The following is a 15939-nucleotide window of genomic DNA, read 5'->3' as shown; positions in this document are numbered from 1 at the left end:
GAATCCAACATCTTTGAAAGGAGGTAATGATAATTGGAGTCTAACATCCCCAAAAGGAAACGCTAACACCGGAGGCTCGTCTCCGACATCGCCGTCGTCTAACATGTGGAAGGTCGTGCCAGAATGGTCACGCATCTATACAGGCATGCCGGCTATGACAACAAGCGCGACAACTATAGAGGACCAGCTTGCAAGCATTACTAAGGCGCTTGAAGAGATCACCACCCTCCTTCAAAACCAAGAAAAGAGAATCAACGACTTAGCTGAAAAGGTCGAGAGCACAAGGAATGGTGAAACTAGCCGGGCTCCTGGGAAACAACCTGAGGTTCAAGGAGAAGATGCCTCGCACTCACCAACTTTCATTGGGCGAACTACAGTGCACGAGGAATCAACTTCGCACATACCAAGTTCGGACAGGAGCATTCCAGTCACAGGGGGCATGATACCTGTAGATCGGCTTAACGAGTTCATCATGGGAGCTATCAAAGGAAAGCTCGAGGAGGAAAAACCTTCATACACTTACACCAAGCCTTACACCCAAAGGATAGAGGATTTGAAGATGCCCATTGGATATCAACCTCCATCATTTCAACAATTCGATGGGAAAGGCAATCCAAGACAACACATCGCCCACTTCGTGGAAACATGCAACGACGCTGGGACGTATGGAGATCTTCTTGTCAAGCAGTTCGTCCGCTCTTTGAAGGGTACTGCCTTCAATTGGTACACTGACTTGGAGCCTAGCTGCATTGATAGCTGGCATGACATGGAGCGCGAGTTCTTGACCCGCTTCTACAGCACAAGAAGAACCGTTAGCTTTTTAGAACTCACCACCACTCGCCAAAGGAATGGTGAAAGCTCGACAGCTTACATTGAAAGATGGGGGGAGTTATGCTTGAATTGCAAGGAAAAGATATCACAGAGCTCCGCGATTGAAATGTGCATCCAAGGCATGCACTTCGAGCTCTCCTACATCCTCCAAGGGCTCAAGCCTAAGACTTTTGAGGAATTATCTAGTCGCGCCCACGATATGGAGTTAAGCATAACAGCTAATGGTGGACAGAACATACCCATTCAAAGCTTCTACAATGGGGGCAAGAGTCAGGATGACGTTGAAAATGGCGGCAAAGCCTTTAAGAAATATGAAAGCATGGATGCTATGCATGTGAATATTCAACCAGCTAGGATATTCACTAAAGTTACTGGTGAGTCTAAGGATGCTTCTAGATCATTACATGGTAGTAGAAGGCTTTCTTTCAGGGAAAGACAAAACAAGTAGTATCCATTCTTGGATTCTGATGTTCCACATATGTTTGATGAGCTATTGAAACACAGTCTCGTTGATTTGCCAGAAATGAGGTGACCACACGAGGCATCAATGGTGGATGATCCGAGTTATTGTAAGTATCACAGACTTGTCGGACATCCAATTAAAAATTGCTTTGTCTTTAAGGATAAAGTAATGGAGTTAGCTCGAGATGGGAGAATTGAACTTGCAGATGCCACATCAAGTGCTAATCAAGTTTCCATCTCATGCGGTAAATCTACTTCGCTACTCATTGAGAGGAACGATGTGAAGGGAAATAGAAAATGACACAAGTGTCTATTCTCTCTTAACATCAAGTCTTATGATACCAAACCCGAGTATGATACTCGGCATGATATTAAGCATGCTAAACAACACCACGTTGATGATGCGACACGACCATCTAAGCAAGTTATGAAAAGGTGGGTCAAGAAGAGAATGTTAAAGGGCTCTATTGATGGGAGAGCTTGCGGCCACCATATGAAAACACGAGTTCCGATCACACTGGCGGATTACGTGCCGAAGTGGTTCCATATTACTCCAACTAACCAAGGAATGAAGATGAAAATTCCTCAAATCAACCCATATGCTAGAGAAGAATGTGCCTCAACACATTATACCACAATATGTGACGGGGGAAATATTCTGCAAGTTTCCTCTATGTGAATTGAAAACGCTCATATTACTTCAAGACTCCCGGCACGAGTCGAAATTGCCTCATATCCCATAAGGCTCCGTGGCACGAGTTGAAATGACCTTATAGTTTCGAGACTTCCATGCACTACATACTTTCAAGCACTGTATGCTCTCAAGTGGAATGTCCAAGAAAGTCTCGAGGGGGCAATTTGTAGACACAGAAAATTTGAAGCCGACAAGTGGACCGATTAAATCATTATCGAGCCCAATTTCAGGGTTGATCATTAGTCCAATTTAATTAATTGGGCTATGATAATTAAATTAATTTAATTAGTCCAAGTAAATTTGATTTGGGCTATTGAATTAATTAATTAATTGGTCCAAGCCCATCTCATAATTGAATTATAATTATAATTATAATTATAATTTAAATATAATATGATTTTATTATATTTGAATTAGATAATTATAATTTAATTTGAATTTGAATTAGATGATAGAATAATGAACCTAGACTTGATTTTGGCAAGGTTCATTTTAGTAGATAATTAATTAATTTAATTAAATAAATATTAGTGGAATTTGTTGAGGGATTTTAGTTACAAACTTCACTATAAATAGGGCCTCAATTCCATTCTTCAATCACACCTTAAATACATTGAGAACAACTTGAAGATTTGAGAGCTTGAAGGCATTGAAGAACGTTTGACAACTTGAAGGCTTGAAGATTTGAGAGATCTTTTGAAGGCATTTGAAGATCTTGAAGAATTAAAGGCATTGAAGGCATTTTTTGCAGGTTTTAAAGATCTTGAAGCCTTTTTAGTTGATTGCTTCGGAGCTTGACGTTTGTTGTTGGAGATCACGTCGTTTGAATCCCGGAAGCTACGCCGTTTAAATTCCGGAGGCACGCGCCACTTGAATCCCGGAGGCTACGCTATTTGAATCCTGGAGGCACTTCAATAGATAACGGCATTGAAGAACGCTTGAAGACTTGAACGCATTTTTTGTTGATTTTGCAGGCAATTTGAATCCATTGCATGGTCGATTATTTCTAAATTCTTGACGCTCGTTGTTGGAAGCCACGCCACTTGAATCCCGGAAGCTACGCTGTTTGAATCCCGGAGGCACGCGCCATTTGAATCACGGAGGCTACGCTATTTGAATCCCGGAGGCACTTCAGAAGACAACGTTAGTGAAGAATCAGAGGACTACACAGAGATTTTGTACCTGCACATTGAATTATACACACGCTGTACACAACAGGTTTTGTGAATGTAGACAAAGTTTACATTTTTGTGTTTACAGGACCATTTTTGCCAAAAAAACAATAATTGTGAACTAAAATTGCAAGATTTGAAAGTCGTGGATCAATTCTGATAGTGCCAGTATAGTCGTGGGACCAAAAGTGTAAAAAAACTCAAAAATTTAATGATAAAACTATTGAATGATAAAAGTATAATTAATGAAATTATAGAGGATTCAATCATAATTGTCTAAAGTGTAATGGGTCCAAGTGGAGTTATCCCTACAACTGCTAAAAGTGGCTAGGGTTTAATAATCAATCTCATGTTTGAATGAGCAAAGATTTACCCGGGTCGGATTTTGCACTGAATTCCACATGCTTCAATTTCAGTGGGACGGAGACACAACAATGCAGGTAACGTTTTTTTGCTCCATTATTGTACTTTGGGGGGTACCTGTGAAAGCCCTTCGAGCTTCATGCATTTTGTATTTTCAGAAATCCTGAAAACAAACGCCGCCTGGAAACACCATTAAGAGCAAGAAAAGCTTCTTTAGCCATAGCCATCCGCCGCGAATAACCCAGGACCTAGACAAGCCCATCAAACAGGCGATATGGGAGGAGGCCATGAAGAAACAGTGGACGAAGAGAAAAAGCAGCAGGAAGCAAACAATACAGCGTCGTTTAATGTCGATGATTTTAAGATTATAAAAGAAGGGGAGGCTGAGATTCTCATGCACGCCAAAAATGAAGTCTTTTACAACAAAGCACAGGTTTCTTTTCACCCCCTAAGTAAATATAACGTTATTCCATTTTCCTTCTAATGACTGTTTATGTGATTGTGTTATTAGTTCAAGTGCTTGGCATGATGTGCTACTCTGGTCAAAAGTTAAATCCAGCATAGCTGTGAAACATTCACCAAGCATGTGTAAAAGTAAATTTTGAAAAATGAGAATTGGGTTGTTGAGAATGTTATATATTATTATTTTTTTGTTAATTGAAACTTGAAAGTTAGACATAGAAAGTTTAGACAACCCCTTCCCCTTAGACTTGGCTTGTTAAGGTTTTGGTTGATTTTCATCTTCTTGAGCTGGAATGGATTTATAGGGTAGTTAATGCTTACCCCTATAGGGGGATTATGTGGTGCAGCTGATGGGCGTAAAATACGGGACACCATTGTTATAAATCTTTGCCAGTCAAATTTTGGCATTCCTTAACCAGCTTGGTTGGCGTGAGTGGCCGTGCACTCTCATCCCTTATGAGAGGTCGGAGTTCGAACCCCATCTCGTATAGAAAAACTAATCTGACCAGCACTTTGCCCCTTAATTGGGCCGGCCCGGTGTGAATGAAGATTAGTCTGAGTATACAAGCTTAAAGCTGCCTCCTACAGTTAGGGACTCATCAGGACACCTCATGATCTGACCACAATTTTTTTTTTTTGGCATTCTTTGATTATTTACTAGCCCAGCTTATTTTCTTGGCTTTGGGCAAATGTGCAATCTTTTACTGGTGGAAGGGAGCATGTGCTTCTTAGCAGGTTATAACTGGAATCAGGATGTGGAGTTACAGAATTCTGTAGCCCTTACAATCTTATTTGAACTGTATGTATGGGCGTGTTTCGTTATTTGTGTCTTGTGCTTCTTCTAGGGTGACAGGAATATATGCCTTTATATTTATCTTCATGAATCATGGGTTATGAAGTAAATAAATTTCACAATTCAAATCTTGAACTCAGGTTAATAACAGAGATATGTCTATTGCTGTTCTGAGGACATTTATATCAAAACGGAAGCAAGAGCATGAAGCATTTCTGGCGAGACGAACAAAGGCAGCCTCAAAGGTTACAGATGAGTCTGGTGCTAAGACAGAATCTCCAGTTGATACTGATCAACATGATGGAAAACCTAATGATGGGTGTGAAGTCTCAGAAGAGACATCTCAAGATGAACCGTGTAGCATTTCAGAAGAACTAAATAATAATCTAGGAGGAAAAGGCAGAGAATTGAAACCACCTCGAGTTCTTGAGGTTTCTTATGTTGTTTTGTGTTACTTTTTGTAGTTTCATCTTTTCTATAGGAAGAGCAAACTTAAAGCACTGTTCTATTTCATTATTCATTGATACTACACAGGCTTTATCAGCTTCTGGTTTGAGGGCTTTAAGATATGCACGTGAAGTTGAAGAGGTTGGTCAAGTTGTGGCCTTGGACAATGATAAAGGTAAATGATCCTTCTAGCACTCTGGGTTTGATGTAAAAGATCGAGGTGGTACTGTTGACCCTATTACTTAAATAGATAAACCTTAGATGCTATCATGCTGATAGTGGAATTAGTGAGGATAAGGCTTCCATATATTTGTAGGCTTATTCATTTATATATGTATGCACAAATTTGATTAACAAAGGCCTTCAAATTCTATGTTGCTGCTTCACCTTTTGGTGTGACATGAAATGATTTTCCTCTTTGCAGCCTCTGTTGAAGCTTGCCAAAGAAATATAAAGTTCAATGGTTCTGTAGCGGTCACAAAGGTGGAATCTCACCTTGCTGATGCTCGAGTATATATGATCACCCACCCGAAAGAATTTGATGTGGTATGATTATATAAGTGAGAATGCTTTACCCTTTTTCTGATATTCGGTTTTGAGGAGGGATCTGAATACTATTTCTTTGTAGTGACAAGGTTTCATTAATCAAACATATCTGATTATCCACTAAACGTGCTTCATACTGACTTCCCAAACAAGCTAATGTTTTTGCTTGGTTATTGTCTCAGGTCGATCTTGATCCATATGGTTCGCCTTCTGTTTTCCTGGACTCTGCTGTTCAATCTGTTGCTGATGGAGGAGTATTAATGTGTACTGCAACTGATATGCCAGTGCTCTGTGGAGGATATGGAGAGGTTTGCTATTCCAAGTAAGGTTTATGAGCGTTTAGTTCTATACTGTAATTCTTCTTTTGATAGTTAAACGTGGACTTACTTGGCTGCACCTCTGCAATCAGATATGGCTCCTATCCGTTGAAAGGAAAATATTGTCATGAAATGGCGTTGAGGATGCTTCTTTCCTGTATTGAGGTATTTATCTGTTTTAATTGGAGAAAATGCTTATGTATTACATTGCTCTATGGAATTATGGATTGAAAGTTTTACTTTTTTTGGTCAGACCACGAGGTGTCCTGAGCAGACCCTAATTGTAGAATGCACCTTTAAGCCCGTACCATACTCAGACCAATCATTGTTCGCACCGGCCCGGCCCAATTAAGGGGCAGAGTGCTGGCCAGATTGGTTTTTTCCATGAGAGGGGGTTCGAATTCCCGACCTCTCTTAAGGGACGAGAGTGCACGGCCACTCACGCCAACCAAGCTGGTTGGATTGAAAGTTTACTTTGATTAGTTCATTTAGAGTGGTTAAGTTACTATGGGAGACAGGAAGAAACTGTCATTTGCTAGCTTAATTTTATGTTAAGTACTCCCCCCTCCCCTCTTTTAATTTAGTTAAAAACTGAGTTCAGTTTCGTTGTTGTACATTCTCATCTTTAAGTTTTTTATTTCAGAGCCATGCAAATCGATATAAAAGATACATTGTTCCCATATTGTCAGTTCAGATGGATTTTTATATACGTGTCTTTGTCCGCATATTTACGTAAGTATCTCTTCCTCTCTCTCATCGAAGGATGCCCCTATCAAACTATCATTTAGGTCATCAGTTATTATATCTTCATTGTTTCAATCAGTTCTTGAGGTCTGCGCTTTCGAATAATTGTTGCAGTTCTGCTAGTGCGATGAAGAACACTCCTTTAAATCTTTCGTACGCGTATCAATGTATTGGTTGTGATTCATTTCATCTTCAGCCAATTGGGAGGACTGTGTCAAAGGTATGTCTTTAATTTTGGCTAAAAAAAGCTGACATGAACATTTAATTTCTCTGCTTCCACCATCTTTAAGTTATGTTTTTTTTTTTTTTTTCAATTTCACATTCTATACACATTCTATGCACGAATGAGAAATCCAGTTCGTCTACAGTGTGTGTGTGTGTATATATATATATATATATATATATACATATATATATATATATAGAGTTAATTCCACCTGAGGTCCCTTGTCTTTGATGTCAATTCCAAATTTAGTCGACTATCGTTTTTTGCCATTTAACATTATAGACTATTTTTTGGACACTTTTAGTCATTCTCATGACTTTTCCTATTTTTAGTAAGGGCATTTTTGTCTTTTCATATTTTTATGATTTCAACCGGTTTAATTGGTTAAGAACTTTAGGTAACCTCTGATTTTTAGTAACTATATTTTTCAACCGGGTGAACTAAGAAAAATATGAAGAGACAAAAATGCCCTTCCTAAAAATAGGAAAAGTCATGAGAAGGACTAAAAGTGTACAAAAAATAATAGTATGGGATGTTAAATGGCAAAAACAATAGTCTGGGAGTAAATTTGGAATCGCCACCAAAGACGAGGGACCTCTTCTATATATATATATATATATATATATATATATATATATATATTTAATAGGTATATTTCATAACCAAACACAAGATTATGATTCCTCATATAATCACATGTTTATTCCTTTTATGAACCAAACAGTATAATAGTATTCCTGCTGGAATTCTATTCTATTCCCTTTATTTTTATTCTTTGAACCGAACGTCATGTTATTGTCTGGCAACTCTTCCCAGGGCAACAGTGTGAGATATCTTCCTGGGTTTGGTCCTGCCGTTGCACAAGAGTGCAGTGATTGTGGTAAGAAATTCAACATGGGTGGACCGATATGGTCTGCTCCTATTCATGATCATGAGTGGGTAGCCGATATTCTTGCTGACGTAAAATCAATGAAGGAGCGCTATCCTGCTTACGACAAAATCTGTGCTGTGCTGACAACAATTTCAGAGGTAAGCTTCTCCGTCATTTTCAAAGAAATGTGTGTTTGTTGATGACGAAAAATGTACAGCGAGAGTCGGGGACTACAAACCTAAACTTTCTATTTTCCCAGCTCATTAACATCTAATGAACTTGAGTTTCAGTTTCATTAAGGTTCCCCCTATGGGTCCTTGGTTGTTTTGTCTGTGTATCGGTTTCTTATTATCAGAATGTGCATCTTTGCAGGAATTACCCGATGTTCCTCTGTTTCTGAGTTTGCACAGCCTCTGTTCAACACTCAAATGCACCCCTCCATCGGCAATTATATTCCGATCTGCTGTTATCAATGCGGGATATCGTGTATCAGGAACTCACGCGAATCCTCTGGGGCTGAAAACAGATGCACCAATGGAGGTTATTTGGGATATCATGCGATGCTGGGTATGTGTAAAATAACGCTCTTGCCTGCTTTACAACGAGGAAAGACATTAAAAAATGTAATATCAACCTTTTCGGGGAAATTTTCTATCTAGGTAAAAAATCATCCTGTGAAAGCTCAACCACCTGATCAATCTGGAAGCATAATTCTGGCTAAGGAACCTGTTCTGCAGGTGCTTTTTGACTCCTCGCTATAAATTTGGTTACGATCGCACATCTATCTGTATCTCTGTTCTATCCAATGAAGTTATTCAGTTTCGTGCTAAAAATTTGAGCTTTCTTGATCTTGATATCATCGATTTTGTTTCTTCTTTCCAGGCGAATTTTGCACGAGCAGCGGCGGCATCAGTGAACAAGGTACAGGCCAAGAAGGTTGCGCGTTTCCTTCCCAATCCTGAACGGCACTGGGGTCCAAAACTTAGGGCAGGACGCCAGATAACCAGCAAACACGTGTCGATTTTGGGTCAAGAGGCAGTGAATGGATTTAGCAACCACGAAGACGGTGAAGAATCTGCAAGCAAGCGTAAGAAGACAGAAGATGCCGCCACCCCAGATTCATAAACAAGGAACCTGCCGCCACCTAAACATCCTCGTAGCTTTGCCAAATTGGCTTTAATTTTGATGAATGTTTTTAATCTTGTGTGTTTCCTCATGGAGGGGGAACCATCCCACTCCCATTACTATGAAATATGCAAAGATCAGAAACCTCTACTTGTCGAAATTTTTGAATCCAGGAGGAAGGTTAAAATTTGTTTGTTTTAGTAGGTTACAGTTGGTGAGTTGCTGTAAAATCATGTTTCTTCCTCTCCTAGTAAGTTACAAATCATCACACTTGCCGTTTGTCATGTGGGGGACTTGATTTAATTTTTGACAACGGCACTACTTTATGAAATTGGTGATCGAGTTTTTGCTAATGAGGATTATTTTGACACAATAGAAATTTGAAATGGGAAATTTGGTAGAATAACAGAATGGATTTCCTGCAAAAATGGGTTACAAATTTGTAGTTGTGTTAGCTGGAAAATCTATGTTGGCTCTTCCATTTTTTTTTTTTAAAAAAAAAATGCCAATTTTGTGCTGTACATTTATTGAGTGATGGTTAATAGTAGGATGAAACTCTGATGTGTAGCCCATTTGGTGCTTCAACTCTTGGAAACTTTATCAGCTTCTCTCCCCCCACTTCTTCCCATCTGCATTCCACAACCAATAATTATAAATAAAACCAATTATAAATAAAACCATTTATAATAACGAAAAGAATTAATGACCGTTCTCGTCCCTCAACTATGCCGTAATTATCAAATCCATCAACTATTAATTTTGACCAATTAAATCCTCAATTATTGATTTCATAACTGATTTGATCCTCCGTCAAACTGGTTGAGGACCAATTTGGTAATTACGGAGGACCAAATCAGTTACGAAATTAATAATTGAGAAATTAATTGGTCAAAATTAATAGTCAAGGCAGCATAGTCAATGGATCAAAATGGTCATTAATTCTAACGAAAATTTGTTTGTTGGGCAACCTGTATCTAGTTACAAAATAGTGAAGGAATGTTGAGATTTCTGCAATTCCAAGTTCCTTTCCAGGACACTGCCTAGTGCCTCCTCCAAAAACCAGAAAGTTATTTTGGTTCTCTAAGCCTTTATCCTGCATTTACCACCACAAAACTGTAATTAGTTTGATGCATAATTATTTTTATTGGTTTGATCAAACTCTGAGCTTTCCAGACAACAGTACTAACCAGCCATCTCCATGGATTGAAAGAATATGGATCAGGGTAGAGTCTTGGATCATAATTAACCTCTCTTGTATACACATATATTCTCCATCCTTTTGGTATAATATAACCTGCAACAAAAACAATATAAAATGCTTTAGGAAAAGCAGGATGGCTCATGTGGGAGCTATACACAATTGTTTGGTTTTGTCCCACTTTTTTGTGTTTTTCCTTTCTTGCACACATAACTATTATTAGGTTGGGTGTGGTTTTATCATCAAACCAACCCCAAAGGTCCCACTGCCCTTTTTCTAAAGTCGGTTTACAAGTTCTCAAAGTGCTTGTACATCGGTGTCCATAACAAGTCCCCTGCCCCAAAGTTAGTTTATAAGTTTTCAAAGAGCCTATAATTGAGTGCCCACAATAAGACCCCTAACGTAGGCCAGTCTATAGGTTCTCGAAGTACTTGTACACCAGTCTCCAAAACAAGGTCATTGTTCCAGAGTCTGACTACAAGTTCACAAAGTGCTCGTACATGAGTACCTACGATAAAATGCCTATCGTAGGTCGATTTCCAAGTTCCTAGGTTCCCAAAGTGTTTACTCTTACCCTAGAGTCCGTCTAGGGTTTCCAAAATGTTTCCCAAACTCTGCATTTTACAACTGCCAATAAAATAGAGCTATTAATTTTTTGATTGGTCAATTAATTTAACTATATCGAATATGTGGTTTTATTATGACCCTCACACACTTGAGGGGGGTGGGGGGTCTCAACTTTTGGACAGAAAGACACAAGGGGACAAGGGGGGAGAGTGAGTTGAGCTTTCCCATCTCTTTTCCCAAACTACAGATAGAATAATTTGATTTTGGCAAGAGATAGGTGATGAATGTGACATCTAGGCTGGAATGGTAGGTATGCCATGTGGATAATTGACAGCAGATGGTTCATTGTGGGGGATCATCTCTACATTCTAAACTGCATCCCCATTATCATCATCATCATCATAATCACATCATATCATATACTATATATCCTATGCCCCATATTTATATTCACTACAAAGAAATTTGTCACCATAAAGTCAGAAACCATGGCCCTCCCTCCAATAAATAACTTAAAAGATTGCAGTCTGTAATGTGCAGAAATCATACGCACCATTGAGTTCCATATCCCGAGTTGTCTTCCTCAGCACCCCATTCACTATTGTTGCCAGCCGAGATGTCTCAAAGATCACCTGCAAACACCTGAATTACTAGGATGTTCTTTTCCTACATTAAATTTGTGTTTAATTCATGGTTTATATATATATAAGTGACTGAAGGAAACCTCAATCACTATCTGAAAGTGAGTACTGTATAAACCTGTTTTGTGATCTGACCAGCAAAAGATCACAAAGAGGCAAAGTGGTGGGTGGAGGTCAATTAATCAATTGGTGGCTAGGGAGATTTTTGGGGGATGACTTTAATAGGTCAAATCCAATATACTGTCTCTAAAAAATGTGATGACAGTCTATAAAGAAATAAAGTTGCACATTCTTAAGGGCTTGATTTAATAAGTGTATCAGAGCGTTTCGAGTCAAAGCTTTCCTCCCAGTAAGGAATATGGGAAAAAGGTGCTGTCATCTATCTCGACCAGTTTCCCGAGGTGTATAAGTCCCTTAGAAGGGATTTACCTGGCGGAGGCTGATAAAGGGCCTAGAAAGTCTGAACTTAAGGGGAATTGTAGGGCCAAGAAAGTCAGAACATAGGGAGAATTATTGGGCAGAGGCGGATAAAAGGACAAAAAAGTCGAAACTTGTAATCTTGGGGTTACTAAGTTAGCGGTCTGACCAACTTGACTAGGTTGTCCATTTGATTCATGTTTATACTTACAGCACGTGTGAATCGCATGGATTTGTAGTCATTGTAGTTGATGGGATCATTCTGACCCTTCTTTGCTCTGATCTCCATATGCTCTTTCTGCAGAATTTTGCATTGAATCAGACAAACTAAAATTGATCAAATTTATGTAATCATCTGCTAAAAGACTGCGTTTTTAGGCCTACCCTTAGCTCTTCTAGAGCTCTAGGATGATCATGGAGGTACTTTACAGCCATCATACAAGTGGTGGAAACAGTCTCGTACCCAGAGTACAAGATTGTTATGATGAGATCAACCATTTCATCATCCGTTAGTTTATATCGGTTTTCATCTTCATTCATCAAGAATCCCAGCATGTCTTGTTGTTTTTCCCCTGAAGCTCTCCTCTCTTCTATGAGTTTTTTCAGTAAGCACACAATGTTCTTCCTTGCCTGTCACACACAACAGTGGTGATTAATATCTGGGCAGACAAACAGACACAGATAATTCTTATTTTTGGGTGACGAGAGAAACCCACAACCATCGTTTGATGGTGTGCACCCAGTAAACATCGTTTTGTAACTTGAGCCAGCAAAATACCACAAAGGTTAAACACCCCTAAGTTGTTCATAGCTCACTGGTTGAGTTTTTCGCACTTTTGGTCTCAGGACTATAGTGGTATTATCAGGATTGATTCATGACTTTCAAATCTTGCAATCTCGGTCTAGTACTATTAATTTTTTTTTTATTTTTTATTTGCAAAAATAGTCCTTTTGGCCCATTTTCTGTCAATTTCTCATTGGAGTAAAAACAATTTCCGTCAATAGCGGGATGAAAGGACCATTTTTGCAAAAAATACAATAGTCGTGGACCGAGATTACACGGTTTGAAAGTTATGGATAAATCCTGATAGTGTCATTATAGTCATGGGGACCAAGAATGCCAATGACACTTCCACTTAGAGTGGTTTGACAAACTTGGCTGGAGTTGTCCGAGACATAGAGAATTCTTGATTTGTCAAACATTTGACAGTTTTTACCTGAAACCCACGGCGATAGTTTGTGTTGGGAAGGTTTATAGGGAGGGAAAGGGTCCCCAGAACAAGGTTAAAGAACTCAGGCATGAATTCTTGAGCTATGGAGGTGGATTCAATCCCAGCAATTTGCTTCAGAGCTGACAGAAAAGCCATCTGCAGCAGAAATGGATTAGAACAGAGAAGAAACAGGATAGGATGGGGGGTTTAAGGTTTGTTGTTTGGAGTACAAGAATGAATAACAATGATGATGATGTGTAGAAACCTTATTGGTGTTTTGTTGGATGTCAATGACATGTCCATCCCAGGTGCTGACGTAGGATCTCATGAACTCATCAATTTTAGGCAAGAGCTGATCTCTGATCATGGTAGGGCTGATGAGAGATAAGAGTGCCCCTCTCATGTACTTATGAGCAGAGCCATGAACAGCTGCGATATTGCATTTCCCCAAAATGTCAAGCATGGATTGTGGGTAGCCAGGGACAAGCCCTTTGGCTTCGTTTCCCAGAATATATCTGTTCATCTCTGGATCCATTGAAACAATGGTGGGACAACCCAGGATGTGGGATTTGAAAAAACACCCATATCTGAAACAACAACGTTAAAAGAACAATAAAGATTAAATCTTTCAGGAATTTCAAGAATACCCAACAAACAAAAAATGACCAAACCAGACAACCAGTTAGACAGTCACCTTGCTCTCTGGTTTTTCATGAAGTTGGGGCCCTGTTTCAAGAACTCTGTGGTTTCTCCAAAAACAGGCCAACCCATGGTTCCAGGAGGCAAGCTTTTCATCATCCTGTACTTCACATCGTTCCATTTCAGCAAAGCTGTGTTGAGGATGCAGAGGCCAAGAATCAGCAGAGCAATAGCCATGAAGAACGCCATTATATTATTGTATGGTGTTTTCGCTTTTCAAGGCTTTTCACCTCACTGCAGAGAAATGGAAATGCTTTGGGGTTGGCTGTTGTTTGTTTATATAGATATATATAGAGAGAGAGAGTCAAACGTCTCAGGATTGCTGGTTTTGCTAAGGTCCATGGCGTGGTGGAGCCAGTGGGGGGGAGGGTGTCCATGTGGGCACCAGGACCGGAATGGACAGACTATGCATAGGTGCAATACAAAAATGCATGTTTACTCCCATTTTATACTCTTGAATTTTTTTACTTCTACACACAAAATTTTGATGTAAACGTTTGTATTGAGATCCACATAAAAAAATTAACTTATTAAAGCACGCCATATCAAAGAGTAAAATTGAAAGAGTAAGATTTGGGAGTACATGTAGTAAATAGGAACTGGGTGTGATATGATCTTAACTTTGTGTGTGAGTACAACATGTTATGCTCAATTTTGCAGAGTACATGCTAGCTAGACTATATTTGATACTATCTAGATCCCTCTGGTTGATTCCATACTTTTTCGGATACCTTTAGGTCGAGTTGATTTCATACTTTTCCTTACATATTACGATTGTCGGCAAAACATAGTTATTATTTCTATATTGGAATGATCAATTAGTTTGAGCTGTGTTTCAACTAGAGCTGTCAATACGGACTGGTGGGGTGGGGCGGACAAAAAAAAAAATGCTCTTTAAGAAACTTATATTTTCGAAACCCACCCCCTACCTAAGTAGAGGACGGAACGAAACGGGATAGCAAGCAAAACCCATTTTGACGGCTCTAGTTTCAACCTGGTCATAATATACAAAAGATTATTGCCAACACCAACTCTCTGAGCACCTTGTCAACTGTTTGAACAGTGTCCCAAAGCTCTTTATTGCATACAAAAGAACTCCATTTTGAATTAGTTAACCTATAAGTTAAACTCTGCCTCAAGGATTATTCATTGCATATAAAAGAACTATATTATGAATTTGTTAATAAGTTTGAACTGTATATCGATGTGAATTATCTATTACAACAAAAAAACTTAGGCCCTATTGTTTCCACTATCAAATAGCCTTTTTGACCATCTAAACATTTTTTTCTTCTCATGTAGAAAAAAATGGCTTAATTGACTTAAATAATCAAGAAAAATACTTAATTATCATAGAGTTTTACACTATTCATGCAAACCAATCATCACTTCACACATTCAAATATGGCGGTTCAACAATGTGATAACATCATAGAAATTATTGACACAAGATCAATTGATTCTCATAAATAATGTTTAAAAAAAATGCTTGGGAAATCATAACCCCTAGTCCTTGTTTAATATTTAAAAAAATTCGTTGGTCAAGTCATTTGTTCACCTTGCCCTCTTTTGTTTATTTGATTTGATGTTATTATTTAGGGGTGTTTCCCCATGGAATTTATATTCCATGATTTTAGTTAGAGAAAATTGTAATTTTGTAGAATTACAATTCTTGCACAAAGAGTCAACAAGGCTCGATCTCATGATCTCACACATGAGAAAAATCACTATATGTCATCTGAGCACAAGGTGCTTGACAGCATTATTATTATTATTATTATTATTATTATTATTATTATTATTATTATTATTATTATTATTATTATTATTATTATTTAAGAGTACATTAGTCTTTATTTAATTTTTTCTTTTCAATTTCTAGTCATTCTATTCCTGCCTAGCTACCAAACAATATAATTTAAATTTACACCTTTTTTTTCTTCACGGAATTGCAATTCTTTGTCCACTTAATTTTGTCCTTCCAACCAAACGTCATGTTATGGTTTTTGTAAAAAAAAAAAAAAAAAAAAAAAAAAAAAAAAAAAAAAAAAAAAAAAAAAACTAAAAAAACTAAAAAAAATTGAACTTAAATTATATGAAATTTATATTGTGGTTGTTATAATGACTTCTACAATGTGAAAAGGAATTTAATT

At 38.3% G+C, this 15939-nt stretch overlaps 2 protein-coding genes and 1 long non-coding RNA gene across 3 annotated transcripts; 2 read left to right on the top strand and 1 right to left on the bottom strand.

Annotated features, from left to right (window-relative positions):
- Positions 1–623: 623 nt before the first annotated feature.
- LOC109189070 lies at positions 624–15939 on the top strand. The gene is made up of 3 exons (XR_002055536.1): positions 624–707; positions 2103–2106; positions 15930–15939. It is a non-coding gene; the product is annotated as an uncharacterized LOC109189070 (long non-coding RNA).
- LOC109189065 (probable tRNA (guanine(26)-N(2))-dimethyltransferase 1) lies at positions 3492–9283 on the top strand. The gene is made up of 13 exons (XM_019339789.1): positions 3492–3599; positions 3681–3955; positions 4918–5208; positions 5312–5399; positions 5649–5770; positions 5953–6092; positions 6180–6252; positions 6731–6819; positions 6946–7051; positions 7874–8086; positions 8301–8495; positions 8588–8665; positions 8811–9283. The coding sequence occupies exons 2-13, from the start codon at positions 3797–3799 to the stop codon at positions 9051–9053; spliced, it is 1797 nt and encodes a 598-aa protein (XP_019195334.1). The 5' UTR covers positions 3492–3599; positions 3681–3796; the 3' UTR covers positions 9054–9283.
- LOC109189067 (cytochrome P450 85A1-like) lies at positions 9447–14045 on the bottom strand. The gene is made up of 9 exons (XM_019339792.1): positions 13782–14045; positions 13353–13674; positions 13094–13243; positions 12261–12506; positions 12088–12174; positions 11372–11450; positions 10241–10347; positions 10022–10146; positions 9447–9682 (listed from the first exon to the last, which is right to left on the bottom strand). Exons 1-9 carry the CDS (start codon positions 13973–13975, stop codon positions 9592–9594), a joined length of 1401 nt encoding a protein of 466 aa, XP_019195337.1. The 5' UTR covers positions 13976–14045; the 3' UTR covers positions 9447–9591.

This window comes from Ipomoea nil, unplaced genomic scaffold (assembly GCF_001879475.1).
Source record: "Ipomoea nil cultivar Tokyo-kokei standard unplaced genomic scaffold, Asagao_1.1 scaffold1509, whole genome shotgun sequence".
NCBI lineage: Eukaryota > Viridiplantae > Streptophyta > Magnoliopsida > Solanales > Convolvulaceae > Ipomoea > Ipomoea nil.
This window is presented reverse-complemented; position numbering and strand designations above follow the sequence as displayed.